The sequence below is a fragment of the Apium graveolens genome, chromosome 7, assembly GCF_009905375.1.
Source record: "Apium graveolens cultivar Ventura chromosome 7, ASM990537v1, whole genome shotgun sequence".
Taxonomy (NCBI): Eukaryota; Viridiplantae; Streptophyta; class Magnoliopsida; order Apiales; family Apiaceae; genus Apium; species Apium graveolens.
Window position 1 is genome coordinate 250,065,064 of NC_133653.1, and position 18,169 is coordinate 250,083,232.

Genomic DNA, 18,169 nt, shown 5'->3' on the forward strand with positions numbered 1-18,169 from the left:
TACATATCTAAATATAATATATAAAATGCTTTTAAAATATGTAGTTAAAAAAATCGAAGTTATGTGTAACTCTAAAATTTCACCTTATAGTTCTAGTTATGCATTTACCTAATTATTTACTTATATAAATATGATATTTTAACTTACTAATACGATTATTTTAAAGTAAACCGACTCTTGGATGTTCAGCAACAAATAAAAATTTAAGGAAAATAAAATTTACAAAGAGTAAAAGTTAATTTTTGTCCGTTGAGATTTTATTACATAAAATTTTTAAAATAGTTGTATAATTTTCTAGTGAGTACCAAAATTTGGGACCTAAACATGATTTCGCTTATTAGTATAGATAGTTGATAACCCGTGCGAAACACGGGACCGAGACTAAAAATATTGAATTAATATTTGTAGAGAATTATTCATAATCCGTGCGAAATACGAATTAAAATTAATATATTAATATCAAATATTAAATTGGTACTCGCAAAAAATAGTTATGTAGTTAAAAAGAATCGAATCAGTTATGAAATTTTCCACTATAATTCTAGTTTTGCATTGTTTTACTTGTTATAAAAAAATCTAACATATAATTTTTTTTTGTGAAACGAATTGTATCTCTATCTTATGAACCAAATATATGTTCTTTAGAAAATTTAATATTAATTAATATATTTTGATAATTATCTTATAATTAGCCTTTTCAATATAGTTTATTTAATATGACATAATTATCGATAAAAAATAATTTACAAATTAAAAGTAAATAGATGTTATTAAACTTAATTTAATATTACTAAATATAATCTAAATACATGCCATAAATTTGTTAATGTTAAAATATTTTTTTTTTAATTTAAAATATATAAACATTGTGATGGATAGTAACAAATACGATCGTTAAATCAATAATTTTCAGTTTATAAGTTAATAAATGTTATTAAAGTCATTTGATCTTACTTAATTATTTTTAAAATAATACTACAGAAAATAAAGTTTACAAAGAATATAAGTCAATTCGTGTTAATAGTTTACTATGTAGTTATTACTTTTTCAAAATAAAAGTAAAAATAGGTTATTTTACTTAATTTAACGTAACTTAATAAATTTTTAATATAATTTATAAATAAATAAAGTTTGCGGAGAATATAAGTCAATTCGTGTTAGTAGTTTGTAGTTTTTCTAAAATTAAAAATAAATATAAGTTATTTACTTAATTTAACGTAACTTAATAAAATTTTAATATAATTTACAAATCGTTTAAAAAATATTTTTATTTTATAAATTAAAAAGATAATTGGATGAACACTAGCTAAAAAGAATATAAAATTTACAAAGAATAGAAGTCAGAGTTGTGTTAAAAACAAAATTGATAGAGAATAAAAGTCAACTTATGTCAGGTAAGTACCAAAATTTGGTATTTTGGTACATTAGAACTTTTAGCACCAAATTATACATGATTTCGCTTATTAATAAAGACTAACATAAATCCCGTGCGATGCACGGATTCCCATTAATATTTTAAATTTTTATTTATCCAGTTATATTATATTTTTAAAATATTTATATAAATATATAATGATTATAAATTTATAATAAAAATAATAGAATAACATGTGGTCGTAATTTAGTAAAATAAATAAACTATTTTTAGTAGTTTAACAATTTAGTAGTTTAACATATATATAACATTATTATTTATATTTTTTAATAATAGGATAAGTTGTATTCGTAGTTTAGTAGGATAATTATAATATATTTAGTAGTGGTTTAATAATTTAGTAGTTTATTATATATATAACACTATTTATCTATTTTGTATTAATCAAAATTAGGGAATTATCGTTGAACCAAACCGTTGAACCAAATTATCTCTATTCCGGTTATTATAGTATAGTATAGATTACACGACCCTGAAGAAATCACTTGTCTTGCTTTCATGATATTTCGCCAAATAAAACTAGGACTACTCTCAGCTTTACTTCCATAAATTCTGTGTTGGCAAAATATTTAGCTTTATAAGTTAAGGCCATCTGGATTAGTAATAAAATGCCAGTATTGTTTCCCAACATCCAAAGGTTTACATCTCGTAACTTTTTAAAGCATAACTCACCATCATGCTTGTGACGGGACATTCTTTCCCAGACCAATGTGATTTTAGAGTTGTATTTTTGTGAAGTATTTCAAAAGAACTTTGTCATTGCTTTTTTCATGTCACGAACAAGCTCTAATGGAAAAAGGAAGGCATTCATGGCATAAGATAGCAAGATTTGAGCCACTATTTTGATAAGGATTTCTTTTGCTGGTTTAAACACTTTCTTTTCATTTCAGCTATGGATACTGGCATTGACTTTGTCATTAAGTAGCCAAAGATTGTAGTCTGGGTTTTAGTATCACTACTAGATAAATGTTATAGTGCAACAGAAGAAAAAATAGATTTTTTAATTTGAATTTAACCATGGGAATTAATGAATTTTATGAAGGCACTTTGTAAAATTTGTACAAATTCATATATCAAATCAAATATGCTCCATAGGACTTCTTGGAGAATTTGTAAAATCACTAAAGGGTTGGTCGTTTGTTTCCTCTGTTCATTTTTATTATTATATTTTGTTTATTGATCAAATTGATCATTTTTTATCAAGGATAAATATAATTCGTATATTATATTAAAAATTAAAAATTATATATTTAAATAGATTAAATATACATTTTTAGGTTGTATTTTTTTATTTTATTCAATTATAAAATATTAATAAAATTCGGTCAAATTTTGATTAATTTGAGTGCTAAAAAGGTATGATCCACAAAAGTCAACTAAAAAATAGGGGAGAATATAGGTACGGAGTATATGAAATCATACATGATTTATTACGTACTAGCTCTATACCCCGCGGTGCACATGTTAATTTATAAATTATGTTTAACTGAATTTTTAAATATTAAGTGTTTTCCAAAAAAAATTGTCATTATAATTTATTAATTACAATTTTTGTTATCGTATTTTTCTTAAATTTTAGTTTTATATTTATTTAACTGTAATTTTTCATTTTTCTTTACTCCAGCTAACGACTAAGTTTTGGCCACTACTTTGACTCTTTTACATCAATTATATATAGTTAGCCGTGTGATGTATGAGATTATTTATATATTATTTTCATTCATTTTTTTAGAAATTTTTATTCTTATTTGCAAGAAATTCATCATTTCTTGGTTTACTCATGAAATTTATGTTTTTCGTAACTTTTAATTTATTAAAATTCTTATTTGTTTTTCACTCTGTAATTTTCAGATGGTGAATATTTTGAATTTCAATGTACTTTGTCTATTTTTATTATATTAAAATTTTTTAAATACAAAATATAAGGGTGAATTTTGGTACCTCCAATTAAATGTGAACTCTTATGTTATGGGAAAACTAATTTTGTGGTATGTTTATCAACCATATTTGCTTCTTTTTAAATATTTATTTTGTGTTTGTTTTCTGTTATGGGAAAAATAATTTTTGGTATGTTTAGATATTTGCTTCTTTTTAAATCTTTATTTAGTGTTTGTTTTGTGATTTTTTGTATTTCTACCTTTAATATTTTACAACTCTAGTACACTTTAAATTATCACATTAAATTGTTTTTTTTTATTGTTGTTTGTTTTTACTAAATAATAGAGACTATACTAATGGGAGGAATTTACCATCTTAACCGTGACGACCATACCATCTTACCGTATTAATATATTTTTCGTAATTTTTAATTTATTAAAATCCTTATTTGTTTTTCATTTCATAATTTTTAGATGGTAAATATTTTGAATTTTAATGTACTTTGTCTATTTTTTTATATTAAAAGTTTTTAAATAGAAAATATATGGGTGGATTTTGGTATCTCCAATTGAACTCTTCTATTATGGGAAAACTAATTTTGTGGTATGTTTATCAACGATAATTGCTTCTTTTTAAATATTTATTTAGTGTTTGTTTTCTTTTATGGGAAAACTAATTTTATTGTATGTTTACATATTTGCTTCTTTTTAAATCTTTATTTAGTGTTTGTTTTGTGAATTTTTGTATTTCTATCTTTTACGTTTTGCAACTCTAGTACATTTTAAATTATCACGTTAAATTATTTTTTTTGCTATTGTTTGTTTTTCACTAAATAGAGAATATACTTATAAGAGGAGTTTAACGGACTGTGACGCCCATATCATCTTACCATACCACCTAAACTCCCTTACACTAATTATATATAGGATATAATAGTTTCAGTTTCACTCTGTCTTTATTTCTTGATGACTAATTATTTATTTAATTATTGAATTTTTTTATTGTGTTACATTGTTGATATCGCCAAAATATATATCCTCTAATTTAAATATTACAAATAAATATTCTTTAAACTTTATTGTGGTATATTTAATAGACTTTCTTAAAACATATTTTATATTTAAAATATATTTCTATTTTATGCATCAATAATATAAATTAATATTTTAATCAAATTTTGTCAAATTAATTTCATTTTAATTAAAAGTAGTCATGCATATACATTCTACAATCACCTGGGATGTGCATGAAGTTGGCAATTCGTTCGTTTTATGTACTTTCGTGTCGTGTATTTTCGTATTTCGTTTCATGAATGCTTAATCCAAACCCGAACCGTTAATGATTCGTTTGGTTTCATGTTCGTGTACCTTCATTTCGTATACATTTCTTGTCATGTTTTGTATAATTTAAAATTAATAATAAGAATAAAGATAAATAAATTATATATTTAAATATTAAAATTTTACTACTCGAGACTTAAGTCAATAAGTCATAAAAACTCAAGAGCAGTCAAGTCTTATGAAATTTAGATTTGAATCTATTTTGTTTTTATTTTCTGTAAATATTATATGTAAAATATTATCATAATATATATGTATTCATTTCATTTTGATAAATTTATTTAAATATTTATTTATTTCATGTACTTTCGTTTCATGTCGTGTACCTAAGTGTCAACCCAAAACCGACACTAAATTAATTTGTGTACTTTCGTATTCGTGTATTTTTGCGTTCGTGTACCAAAAATGTCAAACCAAACCCATTATTTTCGTATCGTTTTCGTGTCGTGTTATCGTGTCGTGTAAGAAATTGTCAGCTCTAGATGTACATTCAATTATTAACCGTTGCAGGCATAAATCCAACTTATATTTCTTAAAAATTGGGTTAATCACCTTTTAATCCTCAAAGTATATATTATTGTACACACAAGTTTAAATTCAAGTAACATTATTCTACTCACAAGATTAAATTTTATTTTTAGAAAAATGTTAGAGGACCTAAATTGGATGTCAAACTTATTTTTAAATGTCATGTGACATCCTCTAATTGATTATGATATAATTAAAAAATATGGACCATGTATTTACATTATAATTACCAATTAAAATAATACATAATGCCGCGTCATCTAAATTTTTTTGGATAATCAATTTAAGGGGTCATTTGTTTTCTTATTAACCCTTCTTAATAAGTCTTATTAACGCTTAAGATTATTTGGGCTATCTTTTTAATATCTTAATGATTGAATAACATTATAATCGTCAAGGGCTATTTTTTTAATATCTTAATGGTTAAAAAACATGTTAATCGTTAAATAAAAAAAGAACGTCGAAGTGCCATACAAAGGGTGACACCTAGGGTTTTAATCGGGGATCTTTTCAAAAATACCGTATTTTTAAAAACTATTTCGAAAATACTGTAATTTTTTAACTTAATTTCAAAAATTCACCTTTTAAGTTTCTTTTTGAAAAATACGGCTTGCAATCTCTGCAACATGTTAAGCAATTTTTATTTTATTTTTTTCAAAATTAATTTTAAAGTTGCGGAGGTTGTAAACTTGAAACGCAACAAATGTAATCTTGAAATCAATATTTTAAAAATTGAAAATTTAGTTGCATAATAGGTTGCATAGCTTGCAAATCATATTTTTGAGAATGAAACTTAAAAAAAATTGTATTTTTCCAAATAACTTTTAAAATATTAGTATTTTTGTAAATAAGTTTAAAAATATAATATTTTAGATAATTTCCATAATATATATTGCCTCTCTCATATACACCTAATACATAAGAGAGGCCAACAAGAAATAAAGCAGTAGGTACGATCTTTCTTTTATTATTTATCTATACAATATTTATGATCTTTTCTCTAGTTTAAATTATGTGTGCACACAATTCTTGACTTCGTGAATTCATCAACATCTCATACTCATCATTATAATTTTGTTCTTTCTGTTTTATCATCTATTCTCATTATTGCATGATCATACTTTACTTAAGAAGTTATTGCACCGATCACACTTGACCAAAATAACAATATCTTAAAAAGACAGAGTGCCTATTTATTTTTATATAATATTATCATAATTAAATATAACATACCTGATTCAATAATATTTATGTATTGTATTATAAGGGGCAATGAAGGGCATACTTATCTATGCAATTATTTCAGTTTGTGAGCAAGCTTATTATAAAGGAAGAGGAAAAGGAATGCTACCAAAATGTACTACAAATTTGTGATTTTAATATGATATTTACATTTATTTGGGCTGGATGGGAGGGAATAGCATGCGATTCCAGAATATTAAAGAAAGTTATATCAGATGTTGATTCTAACTTTCATGTTCCATCTCTGAGTACGTGGATAGTCTTAATTATTATATTCTTTATTAAATATGCACATATATCAATATTTATTTTTTGCGGATAATATTATCTCTGTGATGCTGCTTATACAAACACTCATAGGTTTTTAACTTCATTCCGTAACATAAGATATTGGTTAACAGATTTTCGTAGACAACGTGCTTTAACTAAAGAGAAAATTATAATCATGCTCATGCTCAATTGAGAAATGTTATAGAACTTATATGGTGTATTGAAAATAAAATTTACAACATTGAAGTAGGTGGCTCTTTACACTTTCTCGACACAAAAGATACTCTTATTGCATGTTTTGTTGTCCACAACTTCATTCAGATGAGAAAATTGGAAGATAAATTGTTTGACCACCGACATGAATACTGACGAAGATGGAAATGAATAATAGTTTAATGAACCGGAAAATGAACTACACTCGACTTTGCAGGGATCACAATGCATGAATAATTGCATGATCAGATTGCTTTGAAACTTCAGTAAATGCTTAATATGTAGTCTTTTAAACATTACTTTAACATACAATTGATGAGAATTTGTTTTATTAATTTTTCGGTAGCATTCAGATATCTCCGCAATTTTTTATCAAATGTAATTATTTAGTCAGAATTCCGATTATCAATCATTCAGAAATATTAATAATTCAGAAATTTATGATTCAGATTTATTAAATGTCCCCTAGAATCTCTAGCACTGCTTTATTTTTTAACCCCGAAATACGAGTATTGCACCTCTTGAACATAATTTTGCGATATTATAAAAACACCGATACAAATTAGGATGATCAAATATGATATTTTGATCATTTTAATAATATTATCGTCCTTAATATATATAGCGATAAACTCTAAATTCTTGACATATGTAACAATGGATCCATCAAAGTCATACCTTTTTGTTTCCGAGTATAACAAAATATTCCCTCCCTCCCTTTTAATTTATCAAGAGTTGATTAAAATTTAACAGAAGTTTATTAATATTTTATAATTGAATAAAATAAAAAAAATTATATTATTGAAAAATATATTTAATCTACTTTAATATATATTTTTCAAAATTTTAAAATAATATAAGAGTAATGTTTAATTTTTTATAAAAAATTTATCAATTTGACCGGTTAAAAAATTTGACAAATAAAAAGAGTAATGGTGAAAATAACCATTTTTTGGTTTGAGTGTATGAAAATACCCATTTTAAATTGGGTTGGTGAATTATACCCATTGGAATATATATCGATGAATTGGGTATTATGTTACACTTTCCGTAAGTTAGGCATCAAGAAATTTTGTATTTTTTATATATTTGATACCCATCTATCACTTAAGTATCACATATTGGATCCTCATTTGCTACTTGGGTATCAGAAAAAATATAATTATATTTTTAATTTTTTAAGATACTCATTTGTCAAATATGTATCCAATATAAATTGTAACGCCCAATTCACAAATACATATCCCGATAGTTAAAAAACAACCAACTCATCTCAATTATTTTCAACGAAAAAATTATTATTTTTAACAATTTTCCCAACTAAAAGGGACATAGCAAAATAAAATGTCTCTGTTAAAATATCTTCAATAGAAATGCGTTCTTAGAAATGCGTTCTTAGCTAAAAATATGTCAAACATATCATAAATATATATTTTAGATATTTTGTAAAAAATTATTAGCTTCAATGGTGCATTCCCTTTAACTAAAAATTTAGCCATTCTCTCTATGTTGTCGAACACTTAACAACCTTTAGTTTTTTTTTTTGAAAAAATCTAACAACCTTTAGTTAAATTGCACATAATCTATTTGTTAACATATTTAAATAATACTTTTTATTTATAACAAACTGAAATAGTAAGAACATAATATTTTTTTTAAAAAAAAACTAATTATTATAACCAACTCCATCATAATAAATAACTTTATAAATTCAATAAATTTTAGATAATATATATTTTAAATTAATTAAACTAACAATTTTAACGATACCATTATAATCTCTTACCTCTCCCGTTTTGTGCTATATTTACTTTAGCGGATTAATATCAAGTGATACAATTATCCTACGTCGGGGGATCATTTATGATCGTATTTGAAAACTCGAACGTTTGACTGTTTTGGGACCGTAGTATTGACCCATTTACAGGGCTAGCGGGACCGTAAGTTGCAGTAATTAACTATTTTGAGCTTTAACCTAAATGAAGAAATGGCATCTGCTATTGGATGGTACGGACCACTAATTGACCTGTGCAATGCTTCTTCTCACGTCGGTGAATTTGTTCAGCTTATTGTTTTTGTTCACAAGTCTACTCCTGCTCAGGTCTCTCTCTCTCTCTCTGCTCAGTCTCTTGTTCTAATTTTCCAAACTTATTAACTTCTGTAAATATAAATAAATTCCGATACTTTGTGTTTTAGATGTTTGGTAATGCTTGCTCAATTTATGTGTTTTATGTGGTTTTTTTTAATAAATTTGATCAATTTGGGCATGAATTAGAGAAAATCATCAGAAAATGCACAGTTTATCAAAATTGATTATTAGGTTAATGCGCAGTTTATCCTTAAACTTACTGTTTCTTTCTTTATTAAGAGGTTGGATGTGATTAACTGATTACTCTTGTCATAATATTAGTTAATTTGATTTCGTCCTCCAAGTGCAGTATAAGTTATTACAAGGTGGAGAAGTAGTTAGGACAGACATTCATGTGGGTGATGACACACACCGATTTTTTTCTATTTCTGTATGGCAAAAGAAAATGGGATCAGAAATTGTTGCTGGAAGTGTTGGTTTGTTACAGAGTAAGCCTCTGTTAAACTCTATTTAGCATAACTTCACAGTTGTAATTTTTTAATAAATTGAAAATAGCATTTTTACATATCTGCATGTGGAATGTTACTCGGGCTATGTTTATTTCTCTAAAATTTGAATTAGCATCTCCAAACAACTGAAGCATGTTGGACAATCATATGTGGTTCTTTCTTTTTGCCATTAAAATATCTGAGTATAATCTCTACATTAGTGTGTATCATGTTCCGGATATGGTCCTACAAACATCAAATGCAAATAAAAGTTGTTTATGCCTAGCTGGCTTAGTGACACTTATATCTGATAAAGTTTAAAAGACTTTCAATAGAAAAGACTTCACTTTCCTACAGAAGAGGTCTAATCCAAATATTCTGGTCTAGAACACTAGATTTTGGAAGGTAAAAATGTTTGTTGGCGTCGCAGCTTCTAACTTCGGGTATGACACATAGTGGAGTTATATATGAGTTCATTCTGCAACTAATTGCAAGTGCATTCCAAAGAGAGATCAAAAGAAACTGAGATTTTTGACTTGAGTTGTGTACCCACTTTGGTAAAATTAAGAAGACTTAAGTTGATGGATGTATCAGGCAGACTATTTCCTTTAAAAGGAAATACTCAAAGGTTAGAGAGACATAACATAGTGAAGAGAAAAGCTCAGATTAACAAAGAATAGAGAGTGAAAGAGTACATAAAAGATAAACATTAAACTATCGTTCTAATTATAGGAGACTTATTTACCTATTGGCATTCCACACAGGATTATAGATATCTCTCCCTGTTGTTTTTTCACAGTTCAGTTAACACAAGAAATTTCCTGTATCATTATGCTATATACCTCAGACAGTTATGTGCACGGTGACCCCAGTTGGCGAAATGGCGTTAAGCATCTGTTCTATGCTAGACTCTTAGTGTCTTTGTTAAATCGTATTTTATTGGTAACTGTAATTAGAAAAAAACAGTTATTACGCCTATATATGATAATATGCAATTTTGTAATGCTACATTTTAAGTTGATAAATGATAACAAAATTGTTGCATCTTATAGATGTCAAAGTGACACGATTTGGGGATTTTGTTGAGGCCAGAACAGTTCAATGCTCATCTTTCCGGTGTTTAGTTGACTCACATAAATTTCTGTTCTCTGAAGGTAACTTTCTAGTTTTCCCCATTTATGATGCTACTTAATGTCATATTCAAATGAGGCTTCCATGCAGATAGATGAATACGGAAATAGTTCCCTAGAAATGTGACAACATGCTAAACTTTCAAATTGGAACAACTCTTATAGAATACTCCCTTTGTTTTCAATTTACAATTATTAGGCTTCACTTGTATTATTTTGGTGTCGATTCTCAATATCTGCAATAAGATGCGTGAACTTACTAAGCTCCAAGTTAATTTTAAGTGAAAATTGTTACATCAAGAACTGCTTATGACATTCCATGCTATAAAATTAGTGCATAGATTGAATAGTTATCAATAAAACTTTTTCTCTGCACTGCATCTGATCATAACTGGTGTTGCACTAATATTTGCTAATTCAGGTACCAAGACACAAGAGATATGGTACTGTTTTCAATTATGACCTCAAACCCCAATAATGTAAAACCTAAAGTCGTTCGTTAGTAGGTACTGGTACAATGATGTGTTAACAAATGAAACTTGAGAATATTTTATTTTGTATTACAGTCAATTGGAACCTGGAAGTACTCTATATGTTAAAAGGATTCACAAAATATGCTACTTATATATGTAATGGCAGCATATTGTTAGCCTCCTATGTATCAAACTCTTCTAGAATTGTTTAAAATCAACTGATAATATAAATACTTTTGTATAGTGTTTTTTAGATTATATTATATATTTAGTTATCATCAAACTATTAGTTTATTGCAAAACCAAATCGGGTACATGTCAGTATGCTCTTGTTGGTGTGTGTGTGTATACTTAGATAGATTACAAGCCTATACCTGTAGTTGTACCCTGTACTTGTCGCAGTACAACGACAATTACAATTTAGTAGAAAACTGTTCTAGTATTCATTTCAGTTAGATCATAAACCTATTTTCTCGTCAACCAATCCTAACTATATAAACGTTTGTTATGGAATATTTTCTTCAAACTGATTTCGTAGGAGCAAACAGCTTGATAGAGGAGCTTCGAGTCAGCATAGCAACGAAGGAAAAGCTCAGGAAAGTTGTTGAATGGGTGCGGCGATCTGAACCGACAATCAGCAATGTTGGATCACAACACGATAAAGTAATCATGTCATCCAACCAATGAATTTTGCTGCTAGTGTTGAAATGATGAAATGGCTGATGAGGACATTTTTTATTTGTTTGCATTAAGTGATAAATGTTTACAAAACGTAGTCATCCTAGAGCTAGGCCACAGAAAAGGCCAGATTGCCTCCACATTGTGGGTTATATGCAGATTGGGTTGGTCCTATGGATGATAGATATTCTACTTGAAAATGAAAATATTGCAGCAAAGCTTTAGTTCCTTGGATTCTTAGTGAAGCAGAATATAGAGCTCAGGTCTCCCGATGTCTGTGGGACAATAGCACATAGAAATAGGGTTATATCTCCATATATCTGTGAGATATTGTGGATTAGATCAGTTTTTAATACTATGTTAAATTTCATAGCCAAGTCCAACCAAGTTGTACGTGAATTGTGAAAGCAAGACTAGTATTATTTAGCAAGGCTTTACTGAACAAGGCAGATTGATATTTTGACATTTGATTTAGGAAACAACCAATATCATATTTTTTAGCATTTTGACTATAGAGGATCTCTTTGAATGTGATAGTCAGGATTTGTTGGAAACTTAGACAAAATTGATGCACGTTTTCTACACAAATGGATTTTAGGAACTATAACAGTATTGTACCCTTCCAAGATATCATTATTTGACATGTTGCTCTAGAGCACATTACATCCTGAACAAAAAATCCATGTTCTTAAATCTAGTAACCTTAGCATTGTAGCCTAGTGAACACCCCTCCCCTCTTGATAAAATACAAGAGCGGGTTCAAGCCTCAGTGGAGGCACGTATATGTCTGAGTATCAGGGTAAGGGTGCTTCAGAAACCGCTCGGTTTTAAGGTCTTGATCTAGTATCTACCTTCGCTCTAGAAATGGTCAGTTGGTATTCTCAGTTGTATATGAATAAATTTACAAAATTATACTATCATACCTTTTCAGTAACACTGGTGGGTCGAGATAATTCAGTGAAACCATTGGTTAGTCACTTAGTATAAATGTGATATGGCAAGGATACCTGATTAATAGGCTTCTCATACTTCCTGCTTCATTTTAATTTGTTGTTGCAATGTTGCACATGCATTTGATAGTTCCCTTTGTATAATATGCAGAAGAAGAAGAAGCTTACAACAATAAATTGGGCAGTTAACGAAGACACGCAATCTCAGTACTGTTTTTCACTATCAGATGTACTGAACATGACTAGTTCCTGTAAGGCAAACTTCTCTGCATCTGTTGGTGAAATATTTCTCCCAGTTACCTGGAAGAGCCTTAATGAAAATGAACAGGAACGGAGATTTATCAAGCAGAGATTATGCACAATGGGTGATAGCTATTTAGCAGATGATCTTATTTGCTCTGGCTGCCAGCACTGTGGCGCTCCTCTGAGTTCAGAGCTTGGGTATGAGAAGTTTCATATATTTTATTGTAGCACAAATTTCCTATTTTCATTGTATATTATTTTTTTTTTCATCCATCATTGGACCAGGTTCAATATTGCTCAAGGGACCAATCCACTCTATTGTCTGAAAAGCTCAAATCACATTCATACAATAAGCTTGATATATAGACCCTTCATGGTATGCTTTTTCTCAATTTAACTTCAATTACTATATTGCACTTTTCTTGCAATAAAAATACTTGCATTTGTCTCCACTTTAATTATAGATGAACTTAATACTAGAGGAAATCCATCCGAAATTGGTGCTTTTTCTGAATTAATTACTCTGTTAATATTATCTACAAAGAAATGTAGCTATGTTGGTGTAAATTTGTCTATAGTCATTAGTATTGGAGGGATTTAAGTTTTATATGTTTGACAAACTAATTACAGTAGAAATATACAAAACATGGTATTAACCATTATTTTATGTAGTCAAAGACACATTCAACTATCATAATGTGTAATACTTTTAAGAGTCTTGTTCCAACTTTTTTCTTTTGGGAGTTTGACGTGGCATTTTACATGTTGTCTAGAATGACTTGCGAACTTATCTGCTGTGGGTATGAAATGGGGACTATGATCTAGCAAGGCCTTTTTTTAAAGTATCTAGCGAGACCTTGATTTTCAGTTATAGAAAGAATTACCATGTAAGACAACTTAGCTTACCAAGAAACAGCTTATGATACTCAAGGCTGATCTGTTCTGAATGTAAACAAAAATCTAGGTCTTGTAATTGAATGTTTATAGTTGTGCAAACAAAATATGGACCCAGTACCTGCCACGCTTAGAAAAGGTTGTCCCGGACAAAGTTATCTCTTAAGTAATTTTTCGCAGGATACATGGCAGAAGATAAATTCCACATAGTTGCTAGGAATAGCAAATACTGATTTTATTAGCTCATTCTACCTTGAGTTTCTCTGGTAGTCCGGTGTTCGTACATCAATATTTTCCTATTCTCCTAACCTAATTCTTTCTCCGTTATTTTTTGTTAGCATAGTCTTCGCTGTTCCATGGATGGACTTCTAATCTGGTTTATTTATGTATCTTCTGGTACCATGTTGATTATTTCTTATATTTGTAATTTAATTGCAGTTGTATGTCTGGGATGACTTTGAATATATACCTCTTCTTGTAACAAATAAACAAGCTGAGGTATTATTTGGAAATATCAGTGCTGAAAATGTTTATTCCTCCTTTAGAAGTGTAAAAGATGTTCAAACCCTGGGTTACAGTAAAGTACAAGAGCAAAAACACACTGCTGCAAGGGCCATTTCTCAGAATGATGCTAAGGCACATCAGAAAAGGAAACATACTCGAAACATCTATTTGATTTGGTTAATCTTGCTGAAAACCATATTGCAACAAGGGAAAACCAGTCCTTTAAGGTTCCAAGTCAGAGTTGATCCATCCAAAGATTTAGAAAGTGGAAGGTTTGAGTTGGTCTCTATGTCGATACCTTGTCCGGTTGCAACATGACATTTCCATTGTTAAGCTTGACCAAGTAAGTCCAACCACTGATGAAGCTCCTTAGATTATAAATGACCTATATGAGTTCCATTTCTTTTATTTTTTTTGTTCTGTATGTTTAGGTTAGTTGGTTATCACCTATCAATAGTGAATACAGGTAGCAAACACTACTGGCTGAGCAGTTACTTAAAGTAGTTTTTAGTAGCAAAAAGTGTCTAAACAGCTAGAAGAAGATTTAGATAAGTGTATGGTATAATTGCAATTTGCAATCCTTCAAGATGCTTATATATAGTTATCAATCTAATAGGTTACGTTTGTTTTTATCATTTATTCACTTTAATATGGCTCACTCTGCCTAATCCCTTCATATAACTAATAAGCCACTGCATGCTATTGGTGACCAATAAACTGTCATTAACTGACTATGCAATTTACTATGCTACGACCAATTGTTGAAGAAAATGTGCAAACAGCTAGAATTATTTTTTTAACAATTGCAACAAGTCAGAGAATTGACATCTTAATTCCATATGCAATATGATATGACAACTAGTTTGAAGGAACATGCCATATTTAAGCTAAATGATGCTTATAATGGAATAGGAGAACTTGAATTTATTATCTTTTTTTTGTACCAGTGGGGTCTGGGATTTTTTTTAAAAAATTATCAAAATAATGGATCCAATAATATTTATATTGAATGCTTGAATAAATACATATATATTTCATATGAACATATTGCTTGCACTATTCTCATTTATATATGTATATGCTATATATAATAAAGAGAGTATTTGTTGTAGTATACTATTAATCAAGTAATTATTTATATCATTAGTATTACATTTAAAATCCTAGGTCAATCTGTTTTGTATCCATTTTTACAAATTAATATGATGAGAGTCCATGATTTATCAGTAAATTATATAATGTATACTCTCTTTGCCGCTCTCTTGGTAAATTGTGGTGTCATTCAACATTTTCTTGTATTGCTTGGGTTGTCTTTCCAACCCATTCTATATGTCAAAAAGAACCCACAATTTCTGTACTTCATAGGAAAAAAATTAAAATCAGAATGGAAAGTGCGTCATTTCTGACTGAGGGATCAGGGATTCAGCAAGTAATTTTTTTGACTTAAAGAATATTTTACCAAAGTGTCATGCAAACATGCGGAGGCATGCTGCGTGCATATATTTGTCAATGTTGATTGTAAAGTTTAGTTATTGGGGAATCTTGTTGAATTTGCAGTAAACATAATCACAGTACTTCTTGGTTTTATACTTTGCCGGATTCTCGTCGGTAACAAGCTTGGGATGTGGCCCTACTTCCATGTCCTCTGGTGGCTCCATGAACACTGGCCATGATAATCTTGTTTTCTCCTTGTTCACTGTTGTTCTGTGTAGCACTGCTTTATACTTCCCATTGCTTAATATCTACAAGTAATCATGTACTTATTCATAAATCCACGAATCATGTACCATGTAGAATAAATCATCAACTGGAATAGATAAAAGAGTTTTAAAGTTTGACATAAGAAATGATGTCAAGAAAGAGGAGAAATAAATGGCATTAGAAATAGAAAATGAGATACATATGTTAGTGTGATGTTTTAGAATTCTCTTTTGGTCATATGTTATTCGATATATGAGCTTTTCAAGTATACATGGGAATTGAGATTCAGAGTTAGACCTATCAGTTAGGAAGGGAAAGGGAGTCTTGTGAGTTGGTTATGAATCCTGCAAAAGTATTCTTTTGGGGTGGGGATAATGCATTGAATATCTTTGTTTTCTTTATTTATTTAAAGGCACCTGAACTACAGTTTTTTAAATGCTGTGTGCTTAATCTCCAGATGCTACAACTGACAATTTATAATGATAATTAAAGCTATAGAAACTAAAGGAGAAAGGTGTAATTGACTTGTACCTCAAGCTGATCACCTATGTGAATGACGAGAGCGTTGGGTATATACTGCGCATCTATCCAATTGCCTTCATGAAAAACTTGAAGCCCCTGTACATCATTTGGAACAAGAATTGTGACGGCAGACATGTCGGTGTGGGCCGGAACACCAAGTGCTAGGTCAGGTCGTGGGCATGGTGGGTAATAATTGATCTTCAAGAGGTAGACCAGATCATCTCCACCAACTGCCGTCCTTAGCTCATTCTCCTCCAGCCCTATCCCTTTTGACAAATAACTTAGCAGCCTCTCCTCCACCTTGTGCAAATACTTTGTGTACTCCTCATTAGCCTCCCTACAATTATTGATATTCAAAATATATATGTTTAACAAATTCTTCTGTATGAATGTATAGGCTAATTATTTGTTTTGTCAAATCTGAAAAAGAAAATTTATAATTCTAGAAAGAACTAAATTTGAATTATATTCTGATTTGTTCCTTCTTAATTTTTTTGATCACAGCGTGGCGGACACCATCTTCACTCGGTTACAAGAAGTTGGGGTTTAGTCTCGGTGAAGGCACGTGTGTGAGTATCAGTGCATGTATTAAAACCTTGTTTGACATTGAAAAGAGAGCGGCGGGATTCAGCACAAAGCATATAGTGGTGCAGCAGGGTGCTAAGCTTCAATAGAAGTCGAAGTTTTACCTGTAAGAAGGTGGATTGTCGGGCCAAAACTTATAATTAACAGCTGATGGAGGAGACAATATGTGAAACAAATGATCAACCCAACCTTTGATTCCATTAACTTCTTTTTGTAACTTAGTTCCATATCCCTCCACACTTTTAGCCCCAGGTGGCTTTGCATAAACTTCTTTCTCTTCTTGAGGTAACTCAAAAAAGGTTATCCCAACTTCTTTAAGTTTACTAATAACATCATTAGGAATCTCATGATTCACTATTTGAAAGAAACCCCACTTGCAGCTCACATCGTAGATTTGAGCCACAAGCTTTTCATCATCTTTGATTGAAAAATCAATGACCGGGACTTGAGGGAGGTCGCCCTTGTACGTGGTGAGTCCCGGTCTTTCATCTTCGGGCCGAATAAAGTCAGCCGGAATGGTATCGGTGGCATTGGCCACAGAAGCTACATCTTGAATCCTTTTCACCTCCTCTTTGCTGTCTCCCATTAGATGTTCTTGTATATGTTTATTTCTATGTATGTTTCCTACAAAGTTTGTAGGAGCGTTTAGTAGAAAATGAAATGAGGAATGAGAAAAATGAGGAGAGTAGTTGGAAACGGGGAAATGATGATCATACAGATACAACTGAATGCCGCTTAATTGTTAATTGTATCTGTGTGAAAAATATTTCTCACTAAATATGCGCCCAAACATGAAAGATGAATGAGAATATCCTTGCTTTCAGTACATATAAATACAACTATAGAAATATGTACGAACTTAGAATAATATATTTTAATAATTAAATTTCTAATTTTTTAATTAAGTACTGCAATTACAAAAAAATATCGTTCATGTATTTACAATAAAAATCCTTTGGACTGGCCCCTAAGCTTAACTAGTTTCTTAATTACCAAATTTATCCAC

The 18,169-nt window shown here is 29.5% G+C and overlaps 2 protein-coding genes across 4 annotated transcripts; one reads left to right on the plus strand and one right to left on the minus strand.

Annotated features, from left to right (window-relative positions):
• The first annotated feature begins 8,756 nt into the window (after nucleotides 1-8,756).
• LOC141670915 (uncharacterized) lies at nucleotides 8,757-17,941 on the plus strand. 3 transcript variants are annotated; one of them, XR_012554818.1, is made up of 9 exons: nucleotides 8,757-9,007; nucleotides 9,345-9,483; nucleotides 10,536-10,637; nucleotides 11,625-11,749; nucleotides 12,866-13,155; nucleotides 13,243-13,333; nucleotides 14,290-14,698; nucleotides 16,549-16,896; nucleotides 17,083-17,941. XR_012554818.1 is itself a non-coding variant. In XM_074476971.1 (8 exons), the coding sequence occupies exons 1-7, from the start codon at nucleotides 8,894-8,896 to the stop codon at nucleotides 14,671-14,673; spliced, it is 1,245 nt and encodes a 414-aa protein (XP_074333072.1). In that variant the 5' UTR covers nucleotides 8,757-8,893; the 3' UTR covers nucleotides 14,674-14,698; nucleotides 15,913-16,051. The 3 variants fall into 3 exon arrangements, 2 of the variants coding, with proteins under 2 accessions (XP_074333072.1, XP_074333071.1); XM_074476971.1 differs by lacking the exons at nucleotides 16,549-16,896; nucleotides 17,083-17,941 and adding an exon at nucleotides 15,913-16,051; XM_074476970.1 differs by lacking the exon at nucleotides 16,549-16,896 and having other exon boundaries at nucleotides 8,758-9,007.
• Nucleotides 15,777-17,749, minus strand: LOC141670917 (flavonol synthase/flavanone 3-hydroxylase-like). The gene is made up of 3 exons (XM_074476973.1): nucleotides 17,268-17,749; nucleotides 16,588-16,915; nucleotides 15,777-16,097 (listed from the first exon to the last, which is right to left on the minus strand). Exons 1-3 carry the CDS (start codon nucleotides 17,747-17,749, stop codon nucleotides 15,885-15,887), a joined length of 1,023 nt encoding a protein of 340 aa, XP_074333074.1. The 3' UTR covers nucleotides 15,777-15,884.
• Nucleotides 17,942-18,169: the final 228 nt, after the last annotated feature.